The 22,940-nt window shown below is 47.3% G+C and overlaps 3 protein-coding genes across 4 annotated transcripts; all 3 read right to left on the minus strand.

Annotated features, from left to right (window-relative positions):
- Positions 1–180: 180 nt before the first annotated feature.
- Positions 181–9,636, minus strand: LOC130405328 (segment polarity protein dishevelled homolog DVL-3). The gene is made up of 15 exons (XM_056610380.1): positions 9,265–9,636; positions 8,821–8,890; positions 8,472–8,596; positions 7,225–7,376; positions 6,499–6,622; positions 5,962–6,055; positions 5,643–5,712; positions 3,981–4,120; positions 3,685–3,761; positions 3,523–3,590; positions 3,338–3,418; positions 2,148–2,282; positions 1,771–1,941; positions 984–1,127; positions 181–419 (listed from the first exon to the last, which is right to left on the minus strand). The coding sequence occupies exons 1-15, from the start codon at positions 9,423–9,425 to the stop codon at positions 181–183; spliced, it is 1,851 nt and encodes a 616-aa protein (XP_056466355.1). The 5' UTR covers positions 9,426–9,636.
- A 511-nt stretch (positions 9,637–10,147) lies between these two features.
- rnpepl1 (arginyl aminopeptidase like 1) lies at positions 10,148–17,382 on the minus strand. The gene is made up of 12 exons (XM_056610381.1): positions 16,357–17,382; positions 15,845–15,985; positions 15,216–15,367; positions 14,353–14,469; positions 13,822–14,057; positions 13,548–13,661; positions 13,346–13,458; positions 13,158–13,266; positions 12,835–13,059; positions 12,049–12,191; positions 11,633–11,772; positions 10,148–10,226 (listed from the first exon to the last, which is right to left on the minus strand). Exons 1-12 carry the CDS (start codon positions 16,843–16,845, stop codon positions 10,148–10,150), a joined length of 2,058 nt encoding a protein of 685 aa, XP_056466356.1. The 5' UTR covers positions 16,846–17,382.
- Positions 17,383–20,251: 2,869 nt separating this feature from the next.
- On the minus strand, positions 20,252–22,862 carry rpl35a (ribosomal protein L35a). 2 transcript variants are annotated; one of them, XM_056612044.1, is made up of 5 exons: positions 22,805–22,862; positions 22,310–22,347; positions 22,071–22,223; positions 21,219–21,363; positions 20,252–20,323 (listed from the first exon to the last, which is right to left on the minus strand). In XM_056612044.1, exons 2-5 carry the CDS (start codon positions 22,318–22,320, stop codon positions 20,300–20,302), a joined length of 333 nt encoding a protein of 110 aa, XP_056468019.1. In that variant the 5' UTR covers positions 22,321–22,347; positions 22,805–22,862; the 3' UTR covers positions 20,252–20,299. The 2 variants fall into 2 exon arrangements, with proteins under 2 accessions (XP_056468019.1, XP_056468020.1); XM_056612045.1 differs by lacking the exon at positions 22,805–22,862 and adding an exon at positions 22,477–22,797.
- Positions 22,863–22,940: the final 78 nt, after the last annotated feature.

Here is a 22,940-nt window from a genome sequence, read left to right on the forward strand (position 1 = left end):
TGCAGCTACATACAGCTGTGCTTCATGAGGTCGTCAAGGTCACATTACGTCGTCAGGGGGCATCGCAGGAGGTCAAATGATGTCATCAGGAAGTCGCATGACATCATAAGGAGGTCGCACGACGTCCAGCAGAAGGCCACATGACTTACAGCGGGAGGTCACATGACTTCAGGGGGGAGGTCACATGACGTCCAGCAGGAGGTCGCTGGGGTTAGCGATGGCGAGGCGGAAGGACTGGCGCGAGGCGGGCAGCTCGGACGAGAGGTCGTGACCCCGGCCAGGAAGGGAGGAGGGGGGGCTGGAGGGAGGCTGGGGGGTGCCTTCCTCAGCGGGGGGGTCCCCCGCTTCCTGTCTGCTCAGGAGGGGGGAAGGGGCAAGTTCCTGTCTCTGCCTGCGCTCAGAGCCACTGCTAGGACTTCCTGTAGGAGGGAAACACACTGATGACATCACGCTGATGACATCACGCTGATGACATCATGCTGAATTGCTGATGCCATCATATTTAGGATCTAGAGGAAGATAGCTATGATATACCCATCGACTTTATCCCATTGACGGGGATATTGATGAAATAGCTGAAGATATTGATGATATAGTGATGATATTGATGATATAGTGATGATATTGATGATTTAGTGATGATATTGATGATATAGTGATGATATTGATGACAGAATTGAGAATCAAGAAAATGTTGATGTTATACAGCGGATATTCCCGGAGGATAACAGAGGAGAACATTGCTGATGGTAGATGGATAGATAGATAGGTAGATGGATATTGTTGATATAGGGAGGATATTAGTGATAAAGTTTAAGATATTGGTAAGATATATAATTGATGGAATTGATTATGTATTTCGGATATAGCTACTACCGGTATTGATTATCTACTGACGATACAGCTGAAGGTAATGCTGACGGTATTTTATGTAGATGAAACAGTTGTTTGAATGATACGTTTCAGGCAGGGTGACCTCTGACCTCCACTCTTGTGGCTCCGTGGGGGTCCCCAGGGGGAGTGCAGGGGGGGAGGGGGGGAACCGTAGGGGTGAGGAACGGGGTACTGGCCAGGGAGGGACCCCCGCTGATGGAGAGGAGCACAGCCATCTGGAGACAGCCCCATGTCTGGTAGAGAGGAAGAGGAAGAGGAGGAGGAGGAGGAGACAGAGGAGGAGGAGGAGGGGGGGGGGGAGGAAGGGAGAGAGCAGAGAGCAGAGAGGAGGAGGAGGAAGGGAGAGAGCAGAGAGGAGGAGGAGGAGGAGGAGGAGGAGGAAGGGAGAGAGCAGAGGAGAAGGAGAAGGAGGGGGAGGAGGAGGAGGAGGGATAGGAAGAGGAAGAGGAGGAGGAGGGGAGGAGGGGGAAGAGGAGGAGGAGGAGGAAGGGAGGAGGAGGAAGGGAGGAGGAGGAGGAGGAGGGGGAAGAGGAGGAGGAGGGGAAGAAGGAGAAGGAGAAGGAGGAGGAGGAGGAGGAAGGGAGGAGGAGGAGGAGGAAGGGAGGAGGAGGAGGAAGGGAGAGAGCAGAGAGGAGGAGAAGAGGAACGAGCAAGAGGAGTGGACAGTGGAGGAGGAAGAAAAGAAAGGAGGGAGGAGAGGACGGAGGACAGATGAGAGAGGAGAGGAGAGAAGAGGGGAGAGGGTCGGGGGGGAGGGGAGAGGAGATGCGTTGGAGAGGGAAGGGGGAGGCGAGAGGAGAGGCTTAATATCACAGAAACACGTACAGAGAGGCAGAGGCCAGGGGAGAAGGAGCTATGAGAGGGGGAGCTGCTCACCTCCTGTGGCCGTCTTGTTGAAGGCGTAGTAACACTGCTCTGAGAAGCTGATCTTGCTGACGGTGGGTCTGATGTGTCCCGAGGCTAGCAGGTTAGCGGCGTAGCGCCGTGCCTCCCTGCGGTCGGAGAAGCCCTCCACCCTCCGCTGGAGCCAGTCCACCACCTCAGAGCCTGTGGGGGCATGCCCTCTAACCTTTAACCCCTGCTGTACCCCAAGCACAGCATCGCATTGTGTGTTTGTGTATGTGTTCACCTAAGAAGGCGTTAGGCTGTGTGTGTGTGTGTGTGTGTGTGTGTGTGTGTGTGTGTGTGTGTGTGTGTGTGTGTGTGTGTGTGTGTGTGTGTGTGTGTGTGTGTGTGTGTGTGTGGTTGTGTACCTATGAAGGCGTTTGGTATAGTGATCTTCAGCCACATCCTGTCCCGTACTTCGAGCCCTGACTGGGGATTGGCCATCGCCTTGGCAACAATCGCCATGTCACTATGGATGGTCAGACGATGGTCCTCCTCCTGACCTACAGAGAGATGGACAGAGAGCCGCAGAGTGGTAGGGGGGCAAAGAATACGGGGTAGAGAAATTGGGGTAGAGGCTCTCAAAATAAGTGCTTTTTAAAACATAAACTAAATGAGAAAAGTTTCTGCGGGCCAATGGCGGCCCGCAGAAACATTCCTGGCGGCCCGCAATGACATACAGATGTAAGCAAAAAAAATTATATATATATATATATATATTTTTTTTTTTTTTTTTTTTTTTTTTTTATTATATCAATATTAATTTAAACAAAAATAAATAAACATAAAGAGAAAAGTCGACTCTCTCTAGCTTTCAATTAAATCCTGTTATTTGTTCGTTTTAATCCGACTGTACATTACTTTGAAAGGATGAACCTCAGTTTTGTGATTTGGACCTCACTTGACCTCAGTCCCAGAGGTCCACGGTGCAATGTTCTTTTTCACCACTGGGATGCTGACGGCGTTTCCCGTCAATTTTTTTTCCTTTGCGGCCCTCAGTCAAATTCTGGGTCCCTAAATTGGCCCTCGGCTGTCAAAACTTTGAGAACCCCTGGTATAAAGGGTTAGGGTTAGATTAGACGGTAGAGGGTAGAGCTTAGAGGGTAGAGGGTAGAGGGTCGAGGGTCGAGTTAGCCTGGGTAAACCCATGCTGCCTTGTGTGCGATTTCATTTCGCGCTTCTAGGCAGCTGGATCCGATTTTCGCCTGAGATAGGGAACCAATCACAGAACGGGGAGGGACGGCAAGACGACGACGACGTCTATGCGACACACCCATCATCTTCTTCCTCATCGAATTTCTGTGGCTCTACATACGTCACCTGGTATAATTGATACGATTGGCTATGAGCTAAGTACAGACTCATATGATTCGTAGCGCTCCGGGCAATCGTAAACCACGCCTAGAATACGAGAAAATGAATGCGTGGTTCCCAGACCTCTTCTCAACGTAGATTGAGATGAGGTCCGGCGTTAGCCAGGCTAGGGTAGAGTAGTGGGAGGGTACATCCAGAGGGTAGAGTAGTAGGAGGGTACATCCAGAGGGTAGAGCCTAGGTACCGTAGTGGGGGGGTAGGAGTCCGGTCATGGCGGCCGTGTGTGACACCCAGGCTGCCGGGTCGATGGGTCTCACTGGTTCACCTGGAACACACACACCATGTTATGTTTGTGTGTAACGGAAGTGCTTTGTGTATTGATTGTGTGTGAGGCGTGTGTGTGTGTGTGTGTGTGTGTGTGTATCTTACTCCTGGCGAGGGTGAAGCAGTTCTCCGGCTGTGGATCCCAGCACTTCACAACCGTCAGTGTGATGGGCCTGCAGACAGACAGACAGGCAGGTGGTCAGACAGACAGTCTTTGCGTCTAGTTAAGGTTAAGCCAGTTAGGGTGGGTTAGTTAGAGGGTCTTACCCGGGTTTGTGGACAACGTCTCTCAGCACCCTGACGGCCTCGTCGTTAGTCATGTTCTCAAAGGTGATGTCATTCACCTTAACACACACACACACACACACACACACACACACACACACACACACACACACACACACACACACACACACACACACACACACACACACACACACACACACACACACACACACACAGATAGGGTCAGGCCACTTCCTGGTCTGACGGACAGGTGTTACGACGGACGCATTGGTCAGACAGACGGGCGGTCGGACCGACCGACCGACAGGGGGCCCCACCTGCAGCAGCATGTCTCCGGGCTCGATGCGTCCGTCGGCGGCCACGGCCCCGCCCTTCATGATGGAGCCGATGTAGACGCCCCCGTCGCCCCGCGCGCTGCTCTGGCCCACGAGGCTCACGCCCAGGAAGGCGTAGCGCTCTGCAACACAGGGAGGTCACTCTGGGATGTCACGCACACACACACTGACGTCCCGCACTGGGATGGCCCACAGAGAGGCCACCACACTTTGCTGTCCGAACAATGTTGCGTCACACACCGATGTCACAACACAGTGATAGTATACTCTGTGATGTCTCAATAGTATGGAAGGCCATTGGTGACAAAGCCGTCTGGGCAAGTATGCCTTAACATGACCCAATGGAACATTTTAAATCATTAGATGGTCAATAATGTCAAAATGTAACATAATAATAATAGTCTATACTGTAGCCAAGTCAAATAAAACAGCATATTTATTAATTTGGCTTTTCAGGTCCTTCTTATACATTCATATGTATGTTCTCAGCCTATGTCTATGAAATTGTGTCAACTGTAATGCTTATTTAAAACCTTTGACGTATCCGTGCCGGCTATGGTCGGCTATGAAGGAGTATTGGCCGATTGAGAATAAATCCGCCAAAGTGGTCAGGGTCGTATTTAGGTGAAACAACTGCCAACATAATAGAAAATACCACAATCTGAGATGACGATCAATAAAAGAAAATGCCAAGCTCATTCAGAGAACAACCACATGCAACCACACAGGACGGAGTAAACTATTACAAGGCAATAATGTCTAATGGATTGAGGTTACGTAGGCCTCAATCTCAGCATCACATGGTGCAGACGTGGTCAGTCCGTAGTCGAAACATCACCTCATGAATATTTCCAAACGTCTTCACACACTCTCAAAAGTACATATGTGTTCAATTACATATGCAAATATATGCAAATAAATGCCAAAATACTGCAGCATTAGTAGGTTAGGCGTTCCTTTTGTCTGAACACGGCCCTTTCTTCCTTGTTCTTGTCCGTATGTTAAACATCTTTATTTTTTCGTGGTCCATTAGGTCTTCTTAAGGCGTATTTTCCGGGGGGGGTTTCCGACGGTTTTGTCCTCAATGGCCTTCCATAGAAAAGCGTTATGTCACAACTCTGTGAGTCACACAGTCTGATGTCTCAACACTGTTATGTCACGACGCTGTGAGGACATAGGCTCCGACGTCTCAACACTGTGATGTCTCATTACTGTGATTTCACATGTTCTAATGTCTGAACACTGATGTAAAATCACTTTGATGACACACAGTGATGTAACAACACATTGATGCAGAACACTGAATCGTGCGTCACACTCTGATGGTTAAACACTGTGATGCGTTAGACTGTGATATCACATGCTCCGATGTCTCAACAATGTGTTGTCACACTGTGATGTCATACAGAGGGAATGGGAATGACGTGTAGCATACACTAGCATAAGATGGTAGGCGGGGATTCGAACCAGCGGTCACTAGGTATATTTGCCTACATGGTCAGCACATTACCAGGTTGGTTAAGTTAGTATTTAGTGATCTGACTCAACCTGGTTGAATAAGTTGAGGGTCTCCCAAGCTGATGTCACAGATCACAGTGTTGGGATGACATACACTGATATAGAAACTAACAGGTGTTAACTCACCGGTGTTCAGGGTGACAGACAGGATGTTGAGAGACAGGGAAGACCCAGTCACACTGCTTTGCGATTCAGACTACACACACTCACACATAGAGAGACGGACAGAAAGAAAAGGGGGCAGACGGATAAAGGGATGGAAACAGATATAAAATAACTTTTTTTCATTAATGTGTGTTCCTACCCTGTGTGTGTGTGTGTGTGTGTGTGTGTGTGTGTGTGTGTGTGTGTGTGTGTGTGTGTGTGTGTGTGTGTGCGTGTGTGTGTGTGTGTGTGTGTGTGTGTGCGTGTGTGTGTGTGTGCGTGTGCGTGTGTGTGTGCCTACCCGCTCCATGTGGGGTTTTTCTTCCATTCGACGGCGCCGGCGGTGGCGCCTGACGCGGTGGGAGTCACTCTGCTCTGTCGATTGGCTCAACCTGCTGTGACATCACAGTGTAACACCACAGTATCGTGAGGGATCAATACATCACATCAGATGTCCAACCCTGTCTGTCTGTCGGCCTTGCTGCTTGCATCTTGAGGTCTTGTGTGAGGGAGAAGCTTTTAACTGGAGAACAGAAGTCACTGCATTGGTGCACCATGGTCACATGATCTGTTTCAGCCAATAGGAGAGCTGGGATCTTATGGACAGAAGAGTCTCTTGAAGCTTTATAGAGCGGAAGATTTGACACACATATACACACACACACACACACACACAGACACACACACACACACACACACACACACACACACACACACACACACACAAACACAAACACTATATGTTTTTTACAGTATTTCTTATTTTTGTATGTGTGCTTGTGCTTGCGTGCGTGTGCACATATGTGAGCATGATATGTGTGTGTATTGTGTAGTCTACCTATCTCCAGAGTCCTCTTCCCCAGAGAAGCTGGTGGTCTCTAATTGGCTGCTGAGCAGGCTTGAAGAGCTGTCACCGTCACCAGGCTCCGCCCCCTCGGGGAGCTGAGGGTGGAGGTGGCGTCCTGCAGAAGGCGCCAGACATCAACTGTTAGGCCAGCAGTTAGAATACTAGAGACACTAGAGAGACCAGCAGTTAGAATACTAGAGACACTAGAGAGACCAGCAGTTAGAATACTAGAGACACTAGAGAGACCAGCAGTTAGAATACTAGAGACACTAGAGAGACCAGCAGTTAGACACAAAACATGTGGAGCGAACATCTGGTGCATCCCGCCCAAAATCTAGAATGCTTTCATACAAGAAAGTACATAGAACCCAGGGGAACTTAGGGGAACACAGGGGAACATAGGAGAACATAGGGGAACATAGGAGAACATAGAGGAAACATAGGAGAACATAGGGGAACATAGGAGAACATAGGGGAACATAGGAGAACATAGGGGAACATAGGAGAACATAGGAGAACATAGAGGAAACATAGGAGAACATAGGAGAACATAGGAGAACATAGGGGAACATAGGAGAACATAGGGGAACATAGGAGAACATAGGGGAACATAGGGGAACATAGGGGAACATAGGGGAACATAGGAGAACATAGGAGAACATAGAGGAAACATAGGAGAACATAGGAGAACATAGGAGGAGACAGAGTGTATCTTACCATCTCTCGGTCGCAGCCTCTCTCTCTTCCCATCTCTCTGCTGATCCTTCTCCCTCTCCAACCGCCTCTCTCTCTTTCCCTCTCTCTCGAGATCCTCTCTCCCTGATGGTCTCTCGCCCCGTTCACCCGCCTCATGGTTCCCGGCAGAAGCACTGAGGTCACATCACAACATGGCCTTACTTTCAATAACATGGCCTTACTTAGCATATACACTCAGGAGCAGTCACAGGGGGTTTTCCACCCTTCTATCCTGGCCCGGCTACACGTGGTTCGTCCAAGTCAAAGGTATGGTATTGGGAAAAAATATTGTTATCAGCAATCTAATAGTGTGAAATATTTTTTGTCTTTAGTCCAAGACCAATCTGAAATAAATCTGTAGTATTTCAAGGTGTTATTTGGTTTTGGAAGCGAATAATGTCAAACTAAAACCACAGCGGTTAGGTTAAGGCTTAGGTTATTAGGTAGGCTCATATTTATACGAACGAACAAATTAAAAAATCAATCTGTTGTCTAGCCATACTCTGCGTGCACGGTGATGCGTATCAGACACAATAAGGTTTATTGCATTGTTATAGGTCTATATTAATACAATTTGAGAGGCAACAATTTCTCGCATCTCAACAGCCACCAGGTCTGACGTCACGTCACCACAGCCCACTCGGAGGAGGGTCGGGCACGCCTTGACCCCACCTCCGAGACGGCCCATCCACATGCATTTACACTAGGGACTAGCCATAGAGCTAACAGCGTCGCTCCCACTGGGGACTAGCCATAGAGCTAACTGCTAACATTCCCACTGGGGACTAGCCATAGAGCTAACAGCGTCGCTCCCACTGGGGACTAGCCATAGAGCTAACAGCGTCGCTCCCACTGGGGACTAGCCATAGAGCTAACAGTGTCCCTCCCACTGGGGACTAGCCATAGAGCTAACAGCGTCGCTCCCACTGGGGACTAGCCATAGAGCTAACAGCGTAGCTCCCACTGGGGACTAGCCATAGAGCTAACAGGGTCGCTCTCACTGGGGACTAGCCATAGAGCTAACAGCGTCGCTCCCACTGGGGACTAGCCATAGAGCTAACAGCGTCGCTCCCACTGGGGACTAGCCATAGAGCTAACAGGGTCGCTCTCACTGGGGACTAGCCATAGAGCTAACAGCGTCGCTCCCACTGGGGACTAGCCATAGAGCTAACTGCTAACATTCCCACTGGGGACTAGCCACAGAGCTGACAGCTAACAGGGTTACACACTGGAAAGAGGGGGGTCTGGAATCTCCAAGGCCGCCTGTTCTCTCCAGGGGAGGCGGGGCCAGAGGGGGAGTGGGCGGGGCTTCAGAAGTCAGATCTTCCGGCTCAACACCATCACCTGCAACCAGCTAGAGGGACAAACAGACAGGCAGACAGAGAGGCAGGTGGGCAGGCAGGCAGACGGACAGATAGACAGACCATAAGACAGACAGAAAGGCAGACATACAGTCAGAGATTCCACTTCAGGACATTTTTGTTTAACCTAATCGAGGATGTCCCCAGAGAGTTGTAAAGCTGTCTGTATGTGTTCGTTGTGTATGCATGTAGTCGTGCGTGTGTGCATATATCTTACCCAGGATATAACTCGGCCATTATAACATGGCAGTTTAGCGTTGTCATCGGTAATCTCCTCTTTGACCACCCTGAACACACACACACAGACGCGCACATATCCATTCACACACACACAGGCGCGTACAAAGACCCACGCACGCACACACACACGCGGGATAGCAGACGCAACAAACAAACACGCGCAAACACGAAAGCATGCAGGGGCGCGCGGGCGCGCGCAAACACACAAAAATGTTGTTGGTCAGACAGTAGGCGTATCTAGCAGTCTATAATAAAACCTTCGAAACCATATCTAATCAATACTACTCAATGAGCGGAAATAAACAATGGAGAGGCTTGATATCAATCTGAACAGCCCAACACACCCTCCAGTTCAATTCAATACACGTCTAATCACGTTCATTAGAAGTATTATATTGTACCCGTTATTCAAGGGACTCACCCGAAATCCACGTCCACAGACTTAAAGAAGAACTTATAGTTCGGCTTGTTGATAGCGCTCCGGAAGTCCCCGAGGGTGACGCGGTCAGCGGGTACACTGAGCCGGACCAGGTAGGGCGTCTCCTGGCCGTCCAGGTGGTAGATGACACGGGTGTCTCCCATCACGGGGGGAACGGGGAGGGCCGAGGCCCGGTGTGCTGCTCAGTCCCTACCTGCTCAAGACTCCAAGCGGCTACCGTCTGAGAGAAACCGGCGGCTAACCGGATGGTTATATTTGAGATGTACTCTGTATTTCAGTGGAACGAGGTTCAATTAACAAACACCATCTTGTCTGCATCTTCTCCATCACCATCATCATCTGGACCAGTGTGTCAAGCTCCCCGGAACAACCCACTCCGCACGTCCGGTCTCTAAATTTCAAAATAAAACACCTCCAGGCCAAACGTTTGTATCAATATTTAATTTATGTTTAGGAAAAAAACGATAGTATATAAAACCACCCCTTATTATGGTAACAGTTGTTGATGTTAATTTATTAATTTTTTTGTTTCATTCCATTAAGAGAACGTATGATCAATGTCGCGGCGCGAGCACACAGACAAACACACACACACACACACACGCACACGCACACAGGGAGTGATTTAGTCTTCACCGTTACCCAAACGAACCAGCTACTTGAAACACATCAACTGCTAGTTAGATATCAAGCAGGTAGTTTAATACATTTCAACCAGCTAGTTAATGAAAATAAGTGCTTTTGGTCATTGAATTAAGGGCTGTCTGCAATAAGAACATTATAGCTCTTCCTATAAAGAGGGCAGTGACGGCATCCGAGGCAGACCTGGGATGACGTTGTCGTCATAGCCACACCTGCGATGACGTCACTCGGAGGACTCCTTTAAAGAGGGGCGTGATGGCATCCGAGGCAGACCTGGTATGACGTTGACATCAGAGGCGCACCTGCGATGACGTCACCCGAACGTCAGACTGAGAGATGGACGTTTCTGTGGCTCATATTGGATCTATTAACCTGACCTTTTTATTTGTGAATTTATCAATTCAATACTCATGGGTGCAGACTACTCCAGGCCGGCCGTGTATCCTCCAGCACTCCTAGTCCAACACTGACATCATTATTTTGTCTTAAGAACCTATTTGCAGAATAGTTATTACAGTGCTGCTGTGTCACTGTGCCAGCTATGCATTAGCCCCTAGTTAGCATTGTGTAAGCAGTGAGCTAGCAATGTGTTGTTGTTTTTTATACCTCTGGTTCCCTGACATAGACCCTCTCTGCAGCCTGTCCTAGCCATGACTGTAGGATGAGACATGTTGGATGATCGATGTAGCATGATGGATGCAGCATGGAGAATGTCGCTGGCTGAATTTATCACGTCGCATGTACAATGGTGACTGTAGCCTATTGGCTGCAGCATGTTTCCTGTAGCATGGTGGATGTAGCCTAGTGCCTTGAGCATGTAGTAGCATGGTGGCTGTAGCATGTAGCATGCAGACAGTTGCATGTAGGAAGTTTGATGTAGCATGTAGCATGGTGACTGTAGTATAAAGCTTGTTGGAAGGCCGCTTGGTGATTGTGAGCTGGTGTTTTTATAATCTGATGTCCCAGTGTAACACTTGGGCGCATTGCATATCACACAGTTAATAAACATTGAAAAAAAAAATCACATAGAAAATCAGTCAGGGTCTTTAACACGGCCAGGAGCACCCATCCGGACTCCGCCCCAGGTAACGTCTGGCAAAAAGGGGCGGGGCGAATACAATGTAGGCGGAGCCTCAATGTTCAGGCAGAAACGTCCACCTTCCAGAGTATCAAGGCAGCAGTGGTGCTGGCGGGAGGAGGAGGAAGAGGAGGAGAGGGACTGGAGGAGGTACTGCTGTTCGTTTGAGGAGTAGGGAGGGAGGGGTTCGACTGTGGAGGAGAGGGGTCGGAGGAGGTACTGCTGTTCGTTTGAGGAGTAGGGAGGGAGGGGTTGGTCTGTGGAGGAGGAGGGGGGGGGGAGGAGGAGCTGGTGTTAGGTTCCAAGGGAGGAGTTTGAGTTATGAGGGAGGGGTACGTTTGAGGCGGCTGTGGTGAGGAGGGCCTGGGGTTAGGAGCAAGAAGAGGAGAGGGGGCGGGCTGCGAAGGAGGAAGAGGAGGGGAGGGGTAAGAATGAGGAAGATGAGGAGAATGGGCCGGGTTAGATGGAGGGAAGGGAAAGGGGGAGGGGTTAGGAGGAGGAGAGGGGGCGGGGTTAGATGGAGGGAAGGGAAAGGGGGAGGGGTTAGGAGGAGGAGAGGGGGCGGGGTTAGATGGAGGGAAGGGAAAGGGGGAGGGGTTAGGAGGAGGAGAGGGGGCGGGGTTGGGCGACTGGAAGATGATTTGCTGCAGGGAGCGTCGCAGGTTAGGGTGCAGTCGTCCCTGGGTCTGGCTGTAGGTCTCCATGGCGACGCACTTCATCACCCCAGCCACCAGGTCTTCGTACAGCGGAACCGTGTACATCCTCGACGTCTAAATCAACACAATTATTAGAAAATAATCAATTCAATCGTACAATTAAATCTGAACATTTCATGAACTAATAAAAAATTATCATGAACCAATTCATATATTATCAAGAGCAAATAATACGTCATCTCAATCTTCTGAACATATTATCATGACTTAATCAATATATCATTGCTCCCTCATCCATCAATTATCATAAATGACTCGTCTTGTTTCTTCCCCGTTATCCTTCCATCATGTACATAGAGGAATGTTTTTTGCATGCGTGCGTGTACTGACGTGTTTGTGCAGGAAGCTCCTGACAGCTGGTATCTCCGGGGGGTAGTTGCTCCTGACGACCATCTGCAGCCATCGGATCTGGACCTCGGCACTCTGGGAGGCGAGCAGCCTGGAGTACGCCCCGCTGAGACCCTCCATCAGCTCTATACACATCATATACATCATATACACGTTATATTTACATTGTTTACACAGCCTGGAGTACGTCCCAGTCAGGCACTCCCTAACACCTCTATATATTTAAAATTGGCTGACATTTTAAAATATATATTTTTAACATTCTATATATTTTTTAAAAATAACCCTTTTTCTCATTTAGTTGTTGTTTTTGAAAAGCACTTATTTTGAGAGCCTCTACCCCAATTTCGTTGCACTTTGTGCAATGACAATAAAGAGATTCTGATTCTGATATACATTATATATATCATATATACGTTATATTTACATTGTTTACACAGCCTGCAGTAATTCCCGCTGAGACCCGCCATCACCTCTATATCCAAGTTATATATATTATATACACACATAGCATACAGCCTGGATTAGGCCCCGCTCAGACAGTTTTGTAGATAGTAGTATTAGAGATACAGTATTACTAGTACTACAGAACTAGCATTGTACTAGAATAGAAGTAGTCATCGTAGTACAGTAGTATTTTATTACAGTAGTGGTGGCACTATAGTACTTTTACCCCACAGTAGTACTGCTGCAGTAGCAGTTGTGCTAGAGTGGTTTTGGTCGTAGTACTAGTAGTACTATGGTAGTACTATAGTAGTACTGCAGTACCGTGGGGCAGAGGGCAGCGGTCCAACATGCGGTCCAGGAAGAGCACGGTCTGGAAGGAGGTCCAGGTGGAGACGTCAAAGGCTGCCAGGGCGTTGGGGTCGGGGGCGGGGTCGGCCCAGAGGTCACACAGCTGGTGCACGGGTCGCGTGAGGACGCCGCCGGCCGATAGGTCGGGCTCATAGAGGGGAGCCCCCAAGCCCCCCAGCCAGCGATCAAACTCCAGACCTGGCGACACACAGGAAGTGACGTCATTGACACACCTGAGGCAGCGTGACAGGTAGAATGCGGATTGGGCGAATTGATGGTGGGGACCCAGGTCTTACCTTCTCGATGTGCCACACCCTCTTCCTTCAGGGCAGGGAAGAAGTCCAAGAAGAGCTCTATCAGGTCCTCAGCCACCACACTGCTGAACTTAAACTGGCTGATATATGCCTACACACACACAAATACCCAGGTGAGTGCGTTGGACAGGTAGGCGTCTACGTGGGACACATGCGAGTGTGGAACTCACCCTGAGGAAAGCATCGAAGCGTGAGACATCTCCGCAGAGCTTGCAGAGGTAGGAGGCGAAACAGAAGCCCTTCTCGTAGGTGAAGAGGTTCATCAAAGTGCTGGGGTTCACACCTGGAACACAGACAGGTACAACCATACAGAGGAGTTAATACTGAGTTAATATGCATCCATGTATGTATGCATGTATGTATGCGTCTCACCTGGTTCAAAGGTGACCTGTAATTTGCTGACGGGGCTGTCATCCCCAAGGAGGCGGAGCTGTCGGTGCAGAGCGTCCAATCGAAACCTAGTTTCTAGACAGGTGAACGCCTCACCTGGGGAAACAGTAGTAATGTAGTCATAAAATACTGCTAAATGTACAATAATAATATCTCTGGACTTTAATACTGCCAGACCTATATATCCATCTATCTATATATATATTTATTTATTAAATACCATTAGACGTATTATAGTGTTCCATGTATTGTGTACCGTAGGCCAGGGTCGTGATGCGGCGCTGGGCGTAGGTGGCCAGGCCTTCGCTCAGCCACATGTCTTCCCAGGTGGCGTTGGTGACGGCGTTCCCGAACCAGCCGTGGGAGATCTCATGGATGACGTCGATCAGCAGGAAGTCCCGGCTCTCAAGGATGGAAGAGATGATGAAGGTGAGGCAGGGGTTCTCCATGGCAACGATGGGGAAGGAGGGCGGCAGGAATACGATGTCATACCTGGGGAGGCATCCCTCCCGTTAGCCAATCCATTCGATTGATTATTGATCAGGACGAGCACCCCTTATTCATAAAGTAGTAGCACGGAAGACTGGATGCATGGGCAGCCAGCTCCCAGTAGAACCAGTAGGAAACTGCGTTTTAAGTGGGCAGCCTCCAGTAGAACTAGTAGCTGACTGTGGCTGTAGTTGGCAGATCACAGTAGAACCACTTAGGAAGCTGGTTGCGTGGTGAGGTGGTTTGGTTTGGTGTTGAAGTGGTGGTGGTGGAGGAGGAGGTGTGGCGGTGGATATACCTTCCCCAGGGGTAGGGCCCAAACAGGTCCTCAGCGACGGCCAGCCAGCGCTCCACGCTGCCCCCTAGCTTGTTCAGGGCACACGACAACAGACAAGGCTCCGCCCACACCCGGCTCCTGTCGGCGGATAGGACGAGACAGCAGGGAGCATATTCACACACCGGAACCACCTGTGACGTACATGATGCTAACGTGCCCTTGGGCACTGTGGTGGAATTGACCTTACATTTACATTTAGGGCATTTGGCAGACGCTTTCATCCAAGGCGACTTACAGTAGGTACATTTGTCATAAGTGAAACAATATATCGCTGTCGGTACAGTAAAGATGTTCATAGAATCAAGTGCGAGTACTAACAATCGCTAGGCTAACCCATTCCCCGTATACAGCAGTGGTAGCAGCTACTACAGTTGCAACACAATTAAGTACTATGAATAAGTACAACGTACATTATGTGAGCACAATAAGTGCTTACACTTAACAGTTTATTGCGTACCTTCACTGAAATAGTAAAAACCTCCTAAAACTGTGAAGGGTCCGACACACATCTCAGGTATTATCAATATATACCCGAGATCACACAGGCAGGAACCTCTCCATGTAGTCATGAACGCAGCTTAGGTAAGCTCATCTAATAGGACACATGGTGTCACTGGGGACAAGTGTCGGGAATTAGCTTTAGCTAAAAACACTTTGACGCATTCATCAGATGACTGCTTCACACTTATCTATGTTTTTGTATCCGTCCCTATTCAAATAAAACCTAAATCAAACAAATGGAGACCGCGATGGATAAGTGAGGCAAGCTACAGGTTCCCCCCCAGCCGGAAGTAGAAGGAGGCGTGACTTCTTGTGTCTCTCACCGGGGGCCCACGTCGACATGCTTCAGCTCACCAGCCACCAGCGCTACCAAGTAGGCCGGCACCGGGTACTGCATGGAGAAGTGGAAGACCCGGTCCGGCTTGGAGTAGGAGCTCCGGGTGGCACTCATCAGCACCATCACTCCCTCAGGAACCTACGGACACACAGCGTGGTGATTAGGGCTGAACGATTCATCTAATTCAAATCGAAATCGCGATGTAATAGAACACGATATGCAAATCGCAAAGGCTACGATTTGTGATTTGTAACTGTTACTGACTGGAGATCAGTAAGGTTTATATTTATTTTTATTTTACAATTCAATAATATCAATTCATCTCAACACATCGGCCTGGCCTAAAGGAAAGAGCAGTTATATGTTGACTTGACTGCTTCAAATGTTGTGTTGGTCAAACTAAAAGAATGATTTATTGCTTTTTAGTGAATAATACAGAACACAAGGAACTTAATAAATTCAAAAGAAATCGCATATTAAATCGCAATAATGGTCAATATAATCGCAATTCGATTAATTCCCCAAATCTTTAAGTCCTAGTGGTGATGTCACTGTGGTCAGGCGACCCGTACTGCGCTAGATGCTGCAGGGTGCTACAGGGTGCAGGTAACTCACGCGGACGGTAGCAGAGTAGGTGCTCTTCACGGCTGGAGTGTCGAAGCAGGGGAAGAAGGACCTGTTGGAGACCGAGTGGCCCAGGGTGAAGACCAGAGGCTGGGACTGACCGCAAGTCAGGGGAGCATCCAACCACCACGTCTGGGACACAAAGTATACACACATTTTATTTAGATATTTGTATATAGTTTATTCACACACATATAGTTCACACACACACACACACACACACACACACACACACACACACACACACACACACACACACACACACACACACACACACACACACAACACAAACACACACACACACACACACACACACACACCCCTAGTATATATACGTCACAACCTATATTGTGTGTATACTGTATAGTGTGTATATATACACAACAACATGTCTAGTATATAAACATTCAACCTACATCTCGTATAGAATATACATAACACAATATACCCATGTAACAATACCAACACCCTCACACACTGATGGTTAATGTGATGGAACCTACCGCCGGACCATCGGTGGTGGTGAAGCGGAGAGTGATCTGAAAGCCCTTCCCCCGCTGGACCACCACACCAGGCAAGCTGATGTTCAGAGAGGACCCGTAGTCTGTGAAGGGGTCGACCCGGTACGTGAGAGAAACCGGTCGGTCGAGCTGCGTCGAGCCGGGCATTTTGCAGTCGATAGAGTGGATGAGCAGCGACGGGTGTGTGTCCAGGACTAAAGTGTCAATGCCCGGCTGGATGGGGACTAGATCCAACACCAGCCAGCCCGTCATCTCCTTCAGTGTGAAGTTAAGTCGCAGGTCGAGGTGGAAGTGGTTCAGCTGGAAGCTCTGGAAGTTGGACGCCGACGCGACGTCGACAAGTGGACACCTGGCGGAGCCGGGATGGGGGCGCCTGGCCCGGGCAGCATCGGCTCCGGGTCGCCCAGGAACCGGCAGCGGTTTGCGGCAGCAGCAAAGGCTGGTACTGGTTGGTGGGTGTGGGTCTGCCATGATATCGGTGGGTCCGTCCAAGATCACCTACATCTGGACACACGGGGGTCGTCGGGCTAATCTCGACCCTGGTAGCCCTTTAACCCAGAGGCTAAAGGCCTGGTACCGGGTCGGCTGTAGTACGGACCAGACCTGGGTGAATGGATAGTCCCGCGCACTCGACCATAACACAACCAGATCGAGAATATAAACAAACCCAGTAAAAAGTATAGCAATCCGATTAGCAGGGCTAATTAGCCGCTAGCCTTAGCACACAAACTTCAAGTAGTTCATTGGGAGTGTCTGCTAAGTGAAGCCCAGCGGAGCTAAAGCCGCTCCAGGCGGGTCGCTGGTACAGGACACATTTGGGAACTTTAAAGGTCTCAACATAAAGCTTCACGTCACCTATTCAAAACATGCAGAAAGTCAGCAGTGCAACCGAACAGGAAGTGGTGACAGGAAGTCGCCTAGTAACATGGAGATCGCCGGGGAAGTTTCTGGCCGGGGGCCCTGCCCCTTCAACCGGGGGCCAAAACCCTAACCCTGCCCCTCGAACCGAGGACCGTATCCTAACCCAGCCCTCCAGCCCAGTCCGTTGTTTTATGGCAATCCTGCAACCACACACACACACATACGCACAAGCACACACAAACACTCACACACACACACACACACACACACACACACACACACACACACACACACACACACACACACACACACACACACACACACACAGAGGGTCACTACTAGGCCTACTTATGACAGCAATGAAGTTTCTTTTTTTTTATCGAAATATAATACGCCTATTAATCAATTTGATGTTCTGTAAATTAATAAATCCTACCAGGAATGTTTGATTTATAATTGCAATATGTTGGAATTAAATACATTGCGTATTATCCTAAATGTTGTCTATGGTTCTCAATGAAGCAGAGGACAGCTATAATATAATCAAAATCATACGAATGATTCTATGATTATCATTAGCACACACAATGCCTCTCTGTTCATTCTTAGAGCAGAGTTGTAAACCCTGCTCTATTCTTGTTCATTTTCTGACTTTTGAGAATATTAAAAGAAAATTATTTTATTATACATTTAAGATCAACCTGGATATATTTGGACTACTGACTAACCGAATTAAGATTTAATTGCACAATTCATCTCATGTATATTAATTTGTTTACTCCCTGTTCCTAATTGTTTAGTGATGTTTCTTGAATAGTCCAATATGTATTTTTCTGAATGAACATAGAGGATTATGAGTAAGATTATGGATAACTTTTCAAAGGTCCGAAAATGTTACCAATTTATGGAGGATTTCAACGAATATCCGTTTGTAATTATTTTGTGCACAACAAAAAGTTGTAATAAATAACGATTATATAGGTCTACAGTTTAAGACGCTACTCTGGCGTCATCTGGTGGGCAATGTGGCTAAGGTCACCACCTTCAAACGGAATCCGTCTTTTATATAGGCCTAGCCTACACTATATTATATCCTAATGTTATAGACATGTTTATCAATAAATGTTATGCATTTACTGAACACTGACTGCTAAAATAAACTGCTTATTTACGTACTCTTGCATAAAGTCTTCCCAGTATGCACAATTGTTCAGTTGCACATTTATTTAATCAATCGGTTAAGGTGGTCATATTATACTTTTAGTTTTTTCTCTTTACTTGAGTGTTATTTTTTTATACAAATATCTTATCTATACAAGCTGTAATGTTATGTCCTAAACCAAGTTACATAGCATTATTTAAGGCCTTTTACTTGGTTCTGCTATGACAAGGCTGTTCTCTAACTACCCGACAGTTTAGTTGTTCCTGAAATCTACGGCCGGGGCTGTAATACAAGGACATTGTGTGGATGAGTGAACATACGTTTACATCGTATCTATAGTCGAGCTGTCTAGGCCGGTGCAATCAAATATTGTAAATAATTATGGGGACTTAGATGTACAAGGGGATTTAGATAAGTACTTTGTTTAAAACCAGAGAACATTTCAAGTTCAGGGATGCCAGGGTTACGGCCCGACTGTATGTCACATCCGTCCCGCGGGTGATAAGGGGAGAATATATGTAGGCCTATTTATTTAATTTTAATCAATTTTTTTTTTTTTTTGGAATCCGTCAGTTGGTCTGTTACTGCTGCTGGTCTGTTACGATTAAATAACTGTTCATCCCCCATTCTCCATTCCATTTCGAAACGTGTTTAGAAAACACGCTCGATTCATTAAAATGTATTCATCAATTAAGGCCGCCACCAGGGAGCGCCCCAACACTTTTTCCGCCCCAACGCATTTGCCGCCCTAGGCGATCGCCTAGTTCACTTGTGCAAGCCTTCAATAAATAAAATAAAAGTAATTAACAGTTTACACTTGTGTTATTTATAGGTCATGTGTTTTGTTGGCACCTAGTCTATTTTGTTGCATTTCTCATTTATAAATGTAGGCTACTTGCATGCATAGGAAAATGTTTAAGTTCTTCGAAAGTGTAATCCGGCACCCTGAGGTCTCTTGAAAAAAATCTGGCCCCCTGACCAATTTCACCCTGGCATCCCTGGTGTAGATGAACTGATGAGGCTCGTCTTTGAAGACCTAACACCATTTGTTGAAGAGCTTAAGACAGTCCCCACGCCCCAGGGCCTGTAAGACAAGTATCAGGGACCCTCAAAGGAGGTCATGGTTGCCTGCCTTTTCTCCTGCTTCAGTCAAGGGCCAGAAGCCAACATAGTGTCCTGCCAGATTAGGAAACTCCTGGCGTGTCCGCCAAATACACAATGGGATGACCAACCCGACATGTCTCCCAAGTAGCTCCAGCTGAGTTGGGATTACAAAAAATTTTTTAGAGAAAAGCTTTTTTTCCTGTAACTTTGGATTAAAGTGATTTTAACAGCTGTATGTCATATCAAAATGAATTGTGTGATGTACTACTAAATGGTTTGCAACAGTGTTTCGGGTCGAATCGATGGATGGCCCGTTTATGATTCTACCGGTGAGTACATGTTTCTGGAGCAGTTACTTGAAGCCCGACCCAACAGCACCCATGTTTTCTTGCAAATTGCTTAATTTATCATTACCCAAGACTGCCCTGCTATCAAATAAACTATTCTGAATATCATCAAGACAACGGATGTCAAACTAAGCAAAATATCTATGTTAAAGTCTGTTAAACTTCCCAATTGTACGGGACTGGATAAGCAGCGTACACACATTGGTTAAAATAAGGAAGTTAAATCCAGATTTGAACCACCACATTCTGCTGGTCATTCCCCAAATTTGTTTAATTAACACCAGTCCCCATATTATTAAAAGGTAATCTACTATTCCAATATATTTTATTAGGAAACACATGATGGTTCATATTAACAAGGATGCAAAACAGTATTTAAAAAAAAAGAGTGGATCAGACCAGATTGGGACCAGATTTTTTTATTGTATATTTACAACAACAAAGGAGCAGCTCAGATTCGGGAGGGGTACATCATCTGAAAAAAGAAAAACACAAATCAGATTAAAAACATTGATCAACAGAATGTTTAACATTTACAAGGCACCCCTACAATGTACTACTTTTACAAAATAAATGGGCAGAGTGCATGATTTAGTGGCAACTAGCAGGAAGGAGGACACATCTATACGACTCATTTTCATTGGATTAAAACACTTATGAATGCATTACATTTATGGCAAGTCCGTCCTGCTAGACGTCACAAAATTAAACAATGCACCTTTAACTTCAGAACCTCCCTAATTCTGCCAGCCTAGAGACCATCCAGATAACATGTTCCCTCATTTGGTTTCACTACATGGATCAGTATGGAGCTCTACCTGCCCACAGTGAGCGATGGGCGGGAATACCTGCCTTGACAAACTGCCAATCAGTGCAACAAAACTTATGCCAACATAACGTGTACTGTGAATCAACTTATTTTACACCGAAACTGTTTCTGCAATTACTCCAAGTTTACTCTAATGTTAACGTTACGGCTGATTGCTTCGGGAGACATAATTTCTGTTTTGCAAGCGATGACCTGCATTTGACCTCAACCGGTGTTGATTTGCACCGAATACTTTTTGGAAGAAATTAATCTTGGCCGCAAAAGTTCAAGAATGATCTGCATATGGAAACTATGCGAGGTCACGCGATCAGGATGTTCTCCAGGCTTTATTTCTGCGCCAAGCACACAATGTTTTCAGATGGTCTGAAGCGGGTCATCTACTCAAGCGACAACATGCAAGCCTAGATTCATTTGCAGCCTGCTAGCACACTACCTCTGGTCCAACATGGACTTCCCGTCACACAGGTAACATACGAACAAAGCCAGTCTAGGTCTAACCAACACCCTGTGAATCTTGTCTAGACGCCATGGGCTAACTCACCACTCTGATCCTGTGTCCCATGGCCCTGGCTGGGAGGTTGTTGCGGAACTTGGCACGAACCATGCCGCTGTTTCCATGGGCACGAGTCACCTTTCCCCAGATGACACGGGTCTTGTTGGGCTTACCGCCAGGGGTCACGGTCTTCCTGGAAATAAAACACAACCATGGTCAGACTCCTCCAGGTTCAGACTCCTAGAACCAGGGTCAGACCCAAACCCAGCAGAACATTGCCTTGAATGAATGCATCAGTAGGCAAGATATGAGAGGGAGCCGTCTCAACGCTAGTGTCTCATACTGAGGTGCAGTCAAAAGACTAATTTCACAATATAGCCGTCGCATGTCGGACAAATTGAAATGTATAAGCTTTCAACAAGTTTGTAGTTTATCGCTTATACATGTCTGCAGTCGATGGTGATTTGAACGTTATTAATATAAAATGCTGGCCCGCCCGTACCCCTCGATTTAAGAATCGTACAAATGACACCTAATCACTCGTAACACTGATTGTGTTCCCTTGCAGATTAAACAAGTGGATGACAGCGCTCATTCATTAGGTACTTCACAGCAGTGGTTGGCCAATCATAGGGCTACACCTCAGTCAGATGTTAATATACTCAAAAGGTGAACCACCCACTAGACTCATCACTATGCAGTGCATTTTCACTTCAACTAAAAACACACTTCAAATGTTGTTTTTTTTACATTCAGTACCAAAGATGCTTATTTGCTCTGTACCCCAGATAATACATTTTAGATGGTTAAGCCATTATGGACATGTGAGAGTTTTAACACCACGATCATGGCACTGCAGTCCTGTTACAGTACAGGTTAGGTCTAGGAGACGGGACTTACTTCTTTGCCTTGTAGACATATGCGCAGCGCTTGCCCAGGTAGAAGTCCACCTCGGTGCGGGTGTTGACCCCCTCCACCCTCAGCAATGCAGTGTGCTCCCTCTGGTTCCTCAGACCACGCTTGTAGCCCGCAAAGATGGCCTTACTCCACAGTCTAAAAAAACATGAGGACCCGTTAGTCACATCCAGACAGCGCCTTCTGAACCAATCAAATAGTTGATCAAGACAGCCGGGACCCACCTTCCTGGCATCGTGACTTTTCTCCGCGCGAGGTTTACCTAAAGAACAACAAGAAACACACGTCAGCGGACATTAGTTAGCTCACTAGTTTGATTAGCATTTAACTATGCTACAATTGCATTGATGACTTAGTTATAGCTCTGAAGCCTGAGACTTCGCTGCCTTACTCCGCTGCCTTAGAAAAGCATGTACGTCCGTTTTTCGAAAGAACGCAGCCAGCGGTAGAGACAACTACTCCAATATACAAAGTAGACCAGAATAAACTCGTGTGGTAAAGGGGGGCTTGTCACGGTATGTGAGAATGGGACCAGTCAGGCTAAGCCACCGAGCACCATCCTATCAATATCTAAAACATCCTTAGCGCGACAAACACCAATCTACGATCAATAGCCATCGGAGATATATCTAGTTCATGGAGGAGATATATGGGCAATGAACGTGATCAGGACAAGGAAATATTGGGATATTTTTGACTGCGAGTTTTAGCTCGCTTACCTTCACGGAGCGAAAAATGGAGGAAAAGGAAGCACGCTAGGAACGCTGGGAAATTATTGTTGACATGGGCAGCCGCAGAGGCGCCTGATCACAAATAACATTAAAACAAAAATGTGAAAACAAACCAGTAGCAATT

The sequence above is a fragment of the Gadus chalcogrammus genome, chromosome 16 (assembly GCF_026213295.1).
Source record: "Gadus chalcogrammus isolate NIFS_2021 chromosome 16, NIFS_Gcha_1.0, whole genome shotgun sequence".
NCBI classification, from domain to species: domain Eukaryota; kingdom Metazoa; phylum Chordata; class Actinopteri; order Gadiformes; family Gadidae; genus Gadus; species Gadus chalcogrammus.

Excerpts from the sequence above, each read along its gene's own strand:
- LOC130405328 (XM_056610380.1), bottom strand. The coding sequence starts at position 9,425 with ATGGGAGACACCCGTGTCATCTACCACCTGGACGGCCAGGAGACGCCC. Across the intron at positions 4,121-5,642 it reads GTCTGTCACCCTGAACACCG|AGCGCTACGCCTTCCTGGGC; the intron begins GTGAGTTAACAC and ends CCTGTGTTGCAG. Across the intron at positions 3,762-3,980 it reads CCGGAGACATGCTGCTGCAG|GTGAATGACATCACCTTTGA; the intron begins GTGGGGCCCCCT and ends GTGTGTGTTAAG.
- rnpepl1 (XM_056610381.1), bottom strand. The coding sequence starts at position 16,845 with ATGGCAGACCCACACCCACCAACCAGTACCAGCCTTTGCTGCTGCCGC. Across the intron at positions 15,986-16,356 it reads CCACCACCGATGGTCCGGCG|ACGTGGTGGTTGGATGCTCC; the intron begins GTAGGTTCCATC and ends TTTGTGTCCCAG. Across the intron at positions 13,267-13,345 it reads GCTTCGATGCTTTCCTCAGG|GCATATATCAGCCAGTTTAA; the intron begins GTGAGTTCCACA and ends GTGTGTGTGTAG.
- rpl35a (XM_056612044.1), bottom strand. Across the intron at positions 21,364-22,070 it reads TATGTCTACAAGGCAAAGAA|GAAGACCGTGACCCCTGGCG; the intron begins GTAAGTCCCGTC and ends TTTTATTTCCAG. Across the intron at positions 20,324-21,218 it reads TGGGACACAGGATCAGAGTG|ATGATGTACCCCTCCCGAAT; the intron begins GTGAGTTAGCCC and ends TTCTTTTTTCAG.